This window comes from Natator depressus, chromosome 15 (assembly GCF_965152275.1).
Source record: "Natator depressus isolate rNatDep1 chromosome 15, rNatDep2.hap1, whole genome shotgun sequence".
NCBI classification, from domain to species: domain Eukaryota; kingdom Metazoa; phylum Chordata; order Testudines; family Cheloniidae; genus Natator; species Natator depressus.
This window is the reverse complement of record NC_134248.1, coordinates 1,513,970-1,526,473: the sequence shown is the minus strand read 5'-3', so window position 1 is coordinate 1,526,473 and position 12,504 is coordinate 1,513,970. Positions and strand designations below refer to the sequence as shown.

General features: G+C 49.1%; 1 protein-coding gene across 1 annotated transcript in view; it reads left to right on the top strand.

The window, feature by feature from the left end:
- CABP7 (calcium binding protein 7) overlaps positions 1 to 3,578 on the top strand; it is an 80,351-nt gene extending 76,773 nt beyond the window's left edge. The window contains exon 5 of the mRNA XM_074972392.1: positions 1,733 to 3,578. Within this exon, the coding sequence (XP_074828493.1) occupies positions 1,733 to 1,860 (128 nt within the window). The 3' untranslated portion in view covers positions 1,861 to 3,578. The remainder of the gene's footprint in view (positions 1 to 1,732) is intronic.
- Positions 3,579 to 12,504: the final 8,926 nt, after the last annotated feature.

Below are 12,504 nucleotides of genomic sequence, written 5' to 3'. Positions count from 1 at the left end.
GTTCCTTTCCCTCTTTCTCTACAGCCCTTCCCCACTGCTGCAGGCTTCCTGTCTTTATAATCATCCCCAGCTCCTTCCCCAGCTGGGCTTCACCCTTAATAAGGCCTGGCCCACCCTCCAGGTGCAGCCAGGTTAATTAATTGGTCTCCCAGGCCCACATTCCCCCTTTCAGAACCAGGACGAGGTATACAACCTGTCAGCCCAGGGAATAACAAAAATTATTGCAGCCCTGGAGAAAATCCCATACAAGGAGCGATTGAAAGGATCTTGGGCTGTTTAGTTTAGAGAAGAGACAAATAAGCGGGGCCTGGCAGAAGCTAATGTCTAGAAGGACAGCTGATCTGTTCCACCCCAGAGATGGCTGCATTTTGATAATGGTAAGGTAAGGTCTTATCATGCAGCAATGTAATTGCCTAAGGGAATCAAAGTGCACTTACTGATTTCTAACTGTACACTCCTCTCTCGTTAGGGGATTCCCTGCACTCTGACTGGCTGAGGAGTTCTGAGTTGTATGAGTGTAGAGTTATTTATCAGTCACAGTACAGTATGCAAATCCCAGTGTTCTGATTGCCTAACAATGCTGTGATTGTCAGCCAATAACCGCATAGGGCTTTGTACTTTCTTGAGTAGATATATTACAATTATGCAAATATATCTGCTCTGATTGGCTGCAATAAATCCCTCTGCATTGATTGGCTACTGCTCTCAATGTGAGGCCCTCAAATATGGCTGATTAATATGTGGCTCACCCGTCCGCACCCTATTCACCAGCACACCCAAGAGAATGTCAAGTCCTCACATTCTGGACATGTACACATGGAAGCTTCTGAGCTCCCCGTATTCTATACACATCTCATGGAGGTCACCACCTTCTGCCCATATATACTTCATGTTTCTGACATGTCACCCTGGCTAGTCACGTGTACACCACCGAGGTCACAATTCCATACAGAATCCACACACGGTGGAGGTCACTGCATTCTATGCACATGTGGCTGGTGGAGATCATTGTGTTCTGTGCACATGTGGCTGGTGGAGATCACCATGTTCCGTGTCACTGTGTTTCACACCCACATGAACTGTGGATGTTGCTGCTCCACTAAGGCTGATTCAGTGAAAGCAGCACAGTCTCTAGGCTCATCCACTGCAGAGACCATTGGGATCTTTGTGCATCTAGAACATAGTGACTTTTGCGAGTACCCAACATCACAGGCCTTCTGGGCGAGAAAAGGCGCCTACATGCTGCCCGATGCCTCTCCCTGAGGAGCCAGCGACTGCACCAGCCGGAGAGACTGAGCCCTATTACTCCCTTTTTTAAAAATGTTAATTAAGAAAGTGACTGTTCTACTCTGGCTCTGGGCTGCTCAGAATGTTAATGCAGCAGGAGGCCACTTGGGTGCTTCGCGGGCCAGCTGCCGCTCTGCATCCCAAGTGGCAGAGCACCATGCCAGGGCTTCGCAGCACAGCCACCTGGCATCAAGGAGGGAGCCTTCACTGGGACTCCCGCACCTGCAGGATCCCAGGTAGGGGGTGCCAGGGACTTCCTAGCAGGCAGGACTGCAAGCAGGGAGAGCAAATGGAAGGAAGCAGAAGGCTGCCTGAAGTCAGTGTGTGTGAAGGGTGCGGATGAATCTTTGAGATGAGCCTGGGACTGGGGGGTGACAGAGGACACCAAACTAACCTGCATCTCCCCTTCCTCCCTCTCCCTCTCTCCTCTCCTTTCCACCTGTAGCCTGCTCAAACCAGCAAATCCGACAGACGTGCGTCCGGAAGAGCCTCATCTGCGCCTTCGCCATCGCTTTCATCATCAGCGTCATGCTGATCGCCGCCAATCAGGTGCTGAGGAGCGGGATGAAGTAGCCCAGACAGACAGACTGCTTAGCAGAAGAACAAAGACAGACAGACATATATAAATAAATATGTATATATATATATATTATAGAATATATACACAAAGGGGGGAGGAAAAAAACAAACTATTCCTCCATGGAACGTGTCCTGTGCACACCCACCAACTCCTCACCCACATCCGCCCTTCCCCGAAATGGGGCCATCGTGTCTGCTGAGCACATGGGTTCCCCTGGGGCGGCTCCCACTCGCCTCGGGGAAGAGAGGTCGCTTGGACGCGCATGGCTGTTTGCAGAACGTTTAGACTAAAACAAGTGCATGCACCGTGCATGGAGCCCCCCCCGCATCTGAGTGATGCAATAGCGTGTGCTTTTATAACCGGAGATTAGAGTCCTATCAGATATATAATATATTCTATATCTCTATATTTATGATAAACCAAAACATCCCGTAAGCAATACACACTCATCGAGATTTTCTATTTGAGATTCGGGCATTGCATGGACCTCAGTAACAAGGGCTGGATTCCACCATCTCCCCATAACCACCTCCACAGGTCCCAGAAACCACACACTTTTCACCCCAGCTGTGCGGCTGTTGTCGTCAGGAAGTCTGTTGTATATGGCCCTGGGTGTGAGGGCATGGGCAAAGACAGGCTGCAGGAATCGTCAGGTTTTACACTCAGTCTGTGCTGTAGCTCAGGCCCTGTTACCATCGGAAAATCCACATGTGAGACATTCCCTAGCTGCTCATGCCAGGACGTGGCTAAAGCTTCCTGTTGGAAAGGGGCATCCAGGCTCGCTGAGGGAGCTCACACTGGCCGTGACTCATGGGGGGGATTTGATTTGATAGCTGCTTTCAACTACCTGAAAGGGGGTTCCAAAGAGGATGGCTCTAGACTGTTCTCAATGGTAGCAGATGACAGAACGAGGAGTAATGGTCTCAAGTTGCAATGGGGGAGGTTTAGATTGGATATTAGGAAAAACTTTTTCACTAAGAGGGTGGTGAAACACTGGAATGCGTTACCTAGGGAGGTGGTAGAATCTCCTTCCTTAGAGGTTTTTAAGGTCAGGCTTGACAAAGCCCTGGCTGGGATGATTTAACTGGGAATTGGTCCTGCTTCGAGCAGGGGGTTGGACTAGATGACCTTCTGGGGTCCCTTCCAACCCTGATATTCTATGATTCTATGATTCTATGATCTGCTTTTGGCCTGTTCGACCCCCTCTGGGACTGTCCTACAGACTGCGCCCAATTGCCCCCCTGTTCCAGTTTGGCCTAGTGGACAGACCAGTGGGCTGGGACTTGGGTTCTAGTCCCAGCTATACCACGGGCCTACTGGATGACCTTAGGTAAGTCTCTGTGCCTCAGTTTCCCCAGCTGTAAAATGGAGATAATGATACTTACCCTGATTAAAAGTGCTGTATAACAGCTGGGTTATTAGCCCAGTAACCCTCTGGGCCTCACAGATAGTCATCCATTGTGGAATGTAGCTGGCCATAGTCTGTCTTTGATCACATCACCACCCCACTTTGAGAGGGGGCTGCCTCAGCTCTCAGCCCCTCTGGCTTGGTAAGTGAGTGTTCTGCCTGGAGAGCCACTTCTGAACTGCCTTCCTGACACAGCCCTCTCATCCCATGTCACCTCCATGTGCTCCCTCCCTGTGTCCGTCCCTGACCACCAGACACACTCATGCCCCTACAGCCTGGATGTAGCATCAGACCAGTGTGGGTTTGGGTTTCTTTTTTTTTAATTTTATTTTCAATCCAAATAAAAATGGAATTTATGAACTGATCTGGGCATGACCGAGTCCAACTGTGATTGGGAGCGATCCTGGCCTGGGGAAAATCCTGCAGGGTGCTGAGGGGGGAATGGACCCACAGCACCCCGGCGGCCTTTCTATGGGACACAAGCGGGGCATGCACAGCTCCAGGTGAGAGAAGGGCAGAGGGGCTGGGAAATGAGGACAGCTGGTGCTGGAGCTTTAGGTGGGAGTCGTGAGTGCATCGGGGGTACAAGGGTGTGTTGGGTGGGGGGTGAGGAGTAGGTCAAGTCTGAGTGGTTACAAAGGGAAGTTGGTGGAGCTGAGGGGTGTGTTGGAGGTGACTGCAAAGGGAGGTGGGTGGGGCATGGGGTGAATGGGGTAAGGGGCAAGGTTGGGTTCAGAGGGAGGCAGGTGGGGCATGGGGTGAATGGGTAAAGGCATGGCTGGGTTCAGAGGGAGGTAGGGGCATGGGTGTGCCGGGAGGTGGGTGTACCCCGGGTGGGTAGGCTGGAGTTAGCTGTGGCTCTGTGTAACTGGCAGGTGTCTTTAGAGACACCACCTTTGAAAACAATGTTCCCTTAAGACAAACTCTTCAGGCAGCACCAGAGAGCCTGGTGTCCGCTCGTGCCCAGCCCAGTGGCACCCAGTGCCATGCCATGGCATATATGGCTGTCGTTTCACAGACAACCTTCAAAGCTGCCCTGGCCACACTGTGCTCTTCTCATTACCACTCCCAACAGGCCCATGGACCCGGGTTCCTGACCCACATGGGCTTGGTGTGTGCAGATCTGGGGGCTGGCAGCAAAATACAACCCAGACCACAGCATCAGCTGGAAACTGGGAGCAGCTTCCGTTCTGCCCAGGCGAGTTATGGCTAATGGTGGCAGCAGCCAAGTAACTTAGATTCAGAGATTCCAAGGCCAGAAGGGCCCATTGTGATCATCCAGTCTGACCTGTGTAGCACCGGCCAGAGACCTGCCCCACCCTAATTCCTAGAACCGAGCCTTTAGAGCAACGTCCTGATTTTAGAATTGCCAGCACTGGAGAATCCACCCGACCCTCAGGGAATTAGTCCGGTAGTTAATTACCCTCGCTGTTAACAAGCCTAGCTTTATTTCCAGTCTGAATTTGCCTAGCTTCAACTTTGGGCCATTGTGATTGGAACAGCAGGGATCTTCCTAGAGGTGCTGCAATGTTTTCCTTCTGAGGCGCAAAAGAGAGAAAGACACCCTCTGGGATACACAACCTTCCCCCCACACATGGTCTCCTTGTCCAGAACCACAGAACAAGCCCCACAGACTGTCACTGGCCCATGCACATAGGAATAGCCAGACTGGGTCAGACCAAAGGTCCATCCAGACCAGCATCCCATCCTCCGACAGTGGCCAGTGCCAGGTGCTTCAGAGGGAATGAACAGAGCAGGTAGTCATCCAGTGATCCATCCCCTGTCACCCATTCCCAGCTTCTGGCAAACAGGCTAGGGACACCATCCCTGCCCATCCTGGCTAATAGCCATTGATGGATCTATCCTCCAGTAACTTATCTCGTTCTTTTTAGAACCCTGTTCTAGTCTTGGCCTTCACAACATCCTCTGGCAAAGAGTTCCACAGACTGACTGTGCGTTGTGTGAAGAAATACTTCCTTTTGTTTGTTTTAATTTCATTTGGTGACCCCTAGTTCTTGTGTTAGGAAAAGGAGTAAATAACACTTCCTCATTTAATTTCTCCACAGCAGTCATGATTTTATAGACCTCTATCATATCCCCTCCTTAGTCATCTCTTTTCCAAGCTGAAAAGTCCCAGCCTTATTGATCTCTCCTCGTATGGAAGCTGTTCCATACCCCTAATCATTTTTGTTGCCCTTTTCTGAACCTTTTCCAATTCCAATATATCTTTTTTGAGTTGGGGTGACCAGACCTGCATGCAGTATTCAAGATGTGACCGTACCATGGATTTACACAGGGGCAATATGATATTTTCTGTCTTATTATCTATCCCTTTCTTAATGATTCCCAACATTCTGTTGGCTTTTTTGACTGCAGCCGTGCATTGAGTGAATGATTTCAGAGAACTATCCACAATGACTCCAAGATCTTGGTAACAGCTAATTTAGACCCCATCATTTTATATGTATAGTTGGGATTTATGTTTTCCAATGTGCATTACTTTGCATATATCAACATTGAATTTCATTTGCCAATGTTTTGCCCAGTCACCCAGTTTTGTGAGAACCCTTTGTAACTCTTTACAGTCTGCTTTGGACTTAACTATCTTGAGAAGTTTTGTATCATCTGCAAATGTTGCCATCTCACTGTTTACCCCTTTTTCCAGATCATTTACGAATATGTTGAATAGGACTGGTCCCAGTACAGACCCCTGGGGGACACCACTATTTACCTCTCTCCATTCTGAAAACTGACCATTTATTCCTAACCTTTTTTCCCCTATCTTTTAACCAGTTACTGATCCATGAGAGGACCTTCCCTCTTATCCCATGACAGCTAACTTTGCTTAAGAGCCTTTGGTGAAGGACCTTGTCAAAGGCTTTCTGAAAATCTAAGTACACTATATCTGCTGGATCCCCCTTGTCCACATGCTTGTTGAGCCCCTCAAAGAATTCTAGTGCATTGGTGAGACATGATTTCCCTTTACAAAAACCATGTTGACTCTTCCTCAACAAATTATGTTCATCTATGTGTCTGATAATTCTTTTCTTTACTATAGTTTCAACCAGTTTGCTCAGTACTGAAGTTTGGCTTATTGGCCTGTATTTGCCGGGATCACCTCTGGAGCCCTTTTTAAAAATTGGTGTCACATTAGCGCTCCGCCAGTCATTTGGTACAGAGGATAATTTAAATGATAGGTTACAGATCACAGTTAGTAGTTCTGCAGTTTCACATTTGAGTTCCTTCAGAACTCTTGGGTGATACCGTCTGGTCCTGGTGACTTATTAACTGTTTAATTTATCAGTTTGTTCCAAAACCTCCTCTAATGACACCTCAATCTGGGACAGTTCCTCAGATTGTCACCAGAAAAGAATGGTTTGGAAATCTCCCTCACATCCTCAGCCATGAAGACCGATGCAAAGAATTCATTCAGTTTCTCCGCAATTGTCTTATCTTCCTTGAGTAGCATCTTGATTGTCCAGTGGCCCCATTGGTTGTTTAGCAGGCTTTCTGCTTCTGATGTTATTTTTTGAGTCTTTGGCTAGCTGTTCTTCAAATTCTTTTTTGGCCCTCCTAATTATATTTTTACACTTTATTTGCCAGAGTTTATGCTCCTTTCTATTTTCCTCAATAGCATTTAACTCCCACTTTTTACATGATGCCTTTTTAAATTATGCCTTTTTTCTCTCACTGTTTCTTTTACTTTGTTGTTTAGCCATGGTGGCACTTTTTTGGTTCTCTTACTATGTTTTACATGCACTATTGTGGTTGGTTGGGTCTTTAGCTTCCCCGGTCGGGGCTGGGTCCTGACAGGGAGCGTGATGTGAACACTGATCCATGCCCCCACCCAGACTCCCTGTGTGTCCTGGGACAATTCACTTAATCGCTCTGGCCTCTGTTACCCAGGAATAGACTGGGGAGACTTCCCTCCCTCACATGATGTTGCAAGGGTAAGCACAGCAAAGAGTCTGAGACACTCAGGTATTATGGGAGTGTGATGGGGTGCCTGCCTCACACTGGGATCTCAAGGGTTAATAGAGCCCTAAGGAGGCTGCGTAAGAGGCAGCCAATCACAGAAGGACTAAAAGGAGCTGCCAGTCAGGGCTGGGCTGGCCGGTATAAGAAGAGCTCCAGTACAGAGCAGTATCAGTCACTCCCTGGAGCTTGAGAAGGTGGGGGAGGACTGGCTGCCAAGGAGGGGGCAGCGGCGAGCACCCTGGACAGACCAGTGCTGCAGGCTGAGACTCAGGGAGCTAAAGGCAGCTCCTGCCCCCTGTAGGGATCTGCAAGCTGAAGCCCTGAGGCAAGGGCAAAGAAGGTGCTGGGGAAGTGGCCAGGGAGATCTACAGAGGAGTTGGAGGAGACACAGCAAGTGGGATTAGTGGGTGGGCCCAGATCACCCCCACTTGCCACTGAGGAAGTGGCTGAACTGAGGGACTGTGATACTGTCCCCCGGAAGGGGGGAACATGGAGTATGGCACAGCTGGAAGGCTGTTCTGGGAGTGACATGGGTCCCTGGAGCAGAAGTGCCGGTGGCTAGATGCCACCAGAGGAGGGCACACTAGCATACAGAGCTAATCCCCAGGACAACCAGCAGGAGGCACTGCAGTGGTGAGTCAAACCCATCACAGGGAGTAGAGGCCATATAAGTACCATAGTTGGATTCCAGGACCATTCTTGCAACAGGCTTTCAGGGGTGCTATTCCCCCTTGATCTTCCCCAGGGAAGACAGCAGTCTGTAGCCCTCTAGTTAGCTATTCTCTTGATGTGCAGCATCCCAGCCATGCGGTTCATCAGGCCTTGCTAATTTTCCCTCCAACTGCCAATTTTACCCTTACATAGAAAATTGGCTCAGCTTCACCATAAGAAAGAGAGGAAGCAAGAAATGGTTTCCAAAAGCAGAAGAGCCTGAACTATAAAAAGCACCAGGTGATTCCAAGGGTCAGAGTTTGGCTGTAGCTGCAAAATTCCTCGACTCAGCCCATCAAGGGCACTTTGGGTTGTTTAGGAACTAGCTGAAGGCATCATGGAAATTCTCCTTTTTTCAGTGGTGTAAGGAGGAGATGGGTAGCTCAGTGAGCCAGGTCTTGGCGACAGGAAGCTTTACACTGTCTGATTCCAAGCAGATGATCAGTGAGCAAAAACTGAGCTATCCACTATCCGAGCAACTGGGTGAGACAAGCTTGTCGGTCTCAGACTAGCTCACTCCATCACAACAGGCAGCAGAAAGCCCAAGGGTCACAGAGGCTGAACTCCCCTCTCATTCCTCCTGTTGTACTGCTCCAGCTCAGGGATGAGGTGTGTTTGTGGGGGATGGTGTGTGGGAATCCTGCATTGCTGCATTGATGACGACAAATGCTGGCAGGGCTATTAAAGCTGGTGCTTCAGGATCAATCTCTAATTAACAGGGACCAGGGTGACACCTAACGTGGGGGCAGATTGTCCAACATCTGCTGCGCCTGCAGGGAGTTTGCACCTTCTTCTGAAGCACTTTCCTACAGAGGCTTAGGATCTGTATCCCTGCATGACTTTGAAATCCTCAGACAGATGGGGCTAGATGAAGGGAAGGATTATCATCTGATCATTGAGGCTGTAAGAAAATTGTGGGACAAAATTTTGTTGCAGAAGCTGAAAATTTTAACAGACACCATAACTTTTATAGCTACCGCAATTTGAGTGGCACCCTGACACTGTGCGCCAGATCAAATGTGGCCTGACTGCCCTCCATCGTGACACAGTGAATGCCATTCTGATTGGTGCACAGGGTCACAATACCACTCAAATCTGGGCTGAGATTACCGAACCAAGTGATCACCTGCATGCTGTTTGCCCACCGCTGTTCAAGGACTGGTGTATTTCCTGTAAATACACAAATTGCTCTAAGAATAGAACCAGACTCCACAGCACTGATTGCTTCTCTGTAGGGAATCTGACCTGCAAGGCCTTGATATCAGGCTATAATATTCTGGGCATAATATTCCAGCACAACTGCAGCTAGGATCTGGAAATTCATCATACTAGTGAAGTAATGGAGTTGCTCTGAGACAGACCCATCTGCCCCAAACTGCTTCTGCGAGAGCCACTGGTTGGCTCTGCGGCTTAAGAAGGCAGCTCTGAATGACACTAATAAAGTCAAAAGAACCTGTCACAGTGGAACAGATAATTCCCTTCACAGGCCTCTTATCAACTTCTGGAAAATAATAATATCTTTAAAAAAGACAAATGGAAATGTTCTAGCCAGAGAAATCACTGAGGCCTGGCTCTGTGAGTGGAGCAGGAATAAGGTACTAAGGAGACTCGGCTGCCTGTCGGGGCTGTTAACTGGGAAATAAAGAAATAAACATATTGATTTTTTAAAAGCGAGAAAGGGAAGGAGGGAGGGAAAGCAAGGTTAAATAAATGGAAAATACAAACCTACTGGATATTGTGAAGGATCGCTCGAATCCCCAGTTGGCTTAACATCGAGATAGCCCATTCTATGCCAGCCTTGTCCCAGCCACCAGGGGCAAAAGGTAGGCGATGCTGTATTCCCTCTGTATTCCAGCCATTTCCTGCTGAAATGGCCCCTTGGGTCAGCTGGGCATAACTTAGAGCAGTCCTGATGCTGCTCTAAGTTACACCAGGGACCAGTACAGCATCTCTCAGAGCTGTGCCAAGCTCACCTTTGTTTGCAGCTGAGGATCAAGCCCAATTAAGTTACCCCAGAACTAGGCCCCAATCCAGCAAAGCACCTAAGCCTGTGCTTAATTTTACGCACAGAAGCATCCTCATCTCTATTTGGAAAAACACTCAAGCACATGCTTAATTCCCTGGAACTGAAGCATGTGATTAAAGATAAGTACCTGCTTAGGTGCTTTGCTGAATCAGGTCCTCTGTAGCTGTCCCACTGAGCCCCTCCAGATTGACACCAGTCTAATCAGAATCTGTCCCAGTGTCTTTTGTATAGAACTGCTTTTGCAGATAGTCCCTCAGCAAATGTGTATTGAAACAGAGCTAGAGTGTTTCACAAATGAAAATAATGTCTCATTTATGTAAAATACCTGAAAATGGCATTTCTACGTACATCCAGGGGGACCTCCGATTCCAGCCTAATGGATAAATTTCCCCTAAACCGCCCTCCCTCCACCCCAAATGCATTTTAATGGAAAATAGATTAAAATAATAAATAAAACCATGGCAAACTCTACAAGCAGTGAACATAATTTTTAGTGTTAATTCCACCTCCCTTGTGTCTACACTGTGTTCTCCATGTATATTTTATGCCTGGGATCACCATTAAAATATCGAAGAAGAAAGAAAAGGGAAGCACAACACACTGGAAATACACGGTGCAAAAATCAACTGCCAGCGGATCAAGTGAAGGGTCTGGATCTAGGCATCAGTCCAATGCAGAGGAAACAGGGCCTTTGGGAGTTGGTGTCTCAGGTCTCAGCTGAGGCAGTGAACTCATTGGAATAGCAGGGGATGGTACCAGGCAGCACAGAGGGTCATTAGCAGAGCCATGGGGATGGGCCTGAGCAGCCATGGTGCTACAGACCAGGACTGAGGTACATTGGCAGAGATTTTGGGGCTCCAGATTGGAACAGAGGGAGGCTTGGGATGCACTGACAGACACAGAGGGACTCGGGGACAGGGGCAGAGCTGCAGCTCTGCACTGAGGGGCATTTGTAGTGCCATGCAGGGAGCCCTGGAGTGTCATAGCAGGAGTGGGGGCAGGCTAGGGTTGAGGAGCACTGGCAGAGCTATAGGAGGCTCAGGACTGGAAGAGCGTGAGGTGCTACTGCAGGTCAGGATTCAGGGGCATCTGCAGAGCTGTCTTCCCAACGGTGGCTGGAAAGTGGGCACGCCCCAAACAAGAACTAAATAAAACAGCGAAATAGACCGCAGCTAACACGCCATCATCTGCCAAAGTGGTGGAGGCCAGATGGGTGAGCAGCCAGCTAAAGACCAGGCCCAGGGGAGTGCTGATGGCCCCCTGGTCTGGGGAGGAATGACTCCGTGCTCCAAAACCGGCCCCAGGGATCAACTGAACGGGGCAGCCCCCCAGACCATCCAAGGCTTCACTAGAACCAGCATGAGGTGTAGCAGTGGGAGAGGGCGGAGGGGAGAACAGCGGTTAAGGGGGTGGGAAAACTGAGTAGGAAAGGGGAGGAGATCGTTGCCCCTGGGTGACCCACAGGTGACCAGCAGGGAACAGGATTCTGCATGCCAGGCATTAGTTCACATGTCCAGAGCTGATCTCCCACAGGGCACTGCCTGCTTCAGATTATGTGGGTGCCGTTGCCTATTGACATCTGGACTGGTTCCTCCTGGGCCACAGATGCCAGCCTGAACAGCTCTCCACAAGCTGCAGTATAGATCCAACAGCTGCTGTGTGTCGGGGCTGCCTGCACCTGGCGCCGACACCAGCTTGCCGGCCTTAGTCCCACTCTTCTACCCTTGGAATTGGGTTCAGTGTTTCCGCACTTCCTCACTGCTGAGCTGCATAAGCAGCAGGAGGCTCAGCCCCCCACCTACAGATGCCTGGCTCTGTCTAGCACTATCTGCCTTTCGAAAGGCAACAGAGCGGAGAACCAGAGAATCACCCACTGGCAGAACTCAAGACAGGGCCCTGGCGTCTTGCTCCTTCCGCTCCCATCTGTAATGATATGTCGACTCACAGTATATCACTCAGCCACTAGATGTCTGCGCATGTTGTACAGAGTTCCAGATAGGCTGTGACCCCTGGTAAACAAAGGAGACAAGGCTTGAACTCAAGCTGAACTGAAGCCTGTTTGCATCTGCAGTTCTTTTGTTTAATTATTGCCTCCTGTTTAAGAAGATGTGATATTGTTCATCTCATAGTTCCCCTCCCCTTCCTCCAAGATAGAGACAAGAGCAATGGGACACAGGAATGAGGGACACACCCTCCCTACAGTGTCTTGCTCTCAGAGAAGCCTGGGCAGAGAGGACACGGGAACATACCTTGTGGAGTGTGGAGCCTGAGGAGATTTTTGTCCTTGCCTCTCAGCAGATCTTAGTTTTTGAACAATATTCAGCTTTCACAGTATTTTAATAGTATTCTTAACCCCATATTCTCCAAGCTTCAACACCCTGGGTATGACAGATAAACGCTCTGGCTGGGCATTTGTATTCCTATACTATTTAATTCACTTTACCAGTTACTGATTTCCTTTTCCTGTGCCCACTCTGGATCTGTCTCTCAGCACATCATGGTACAGGGATGCCT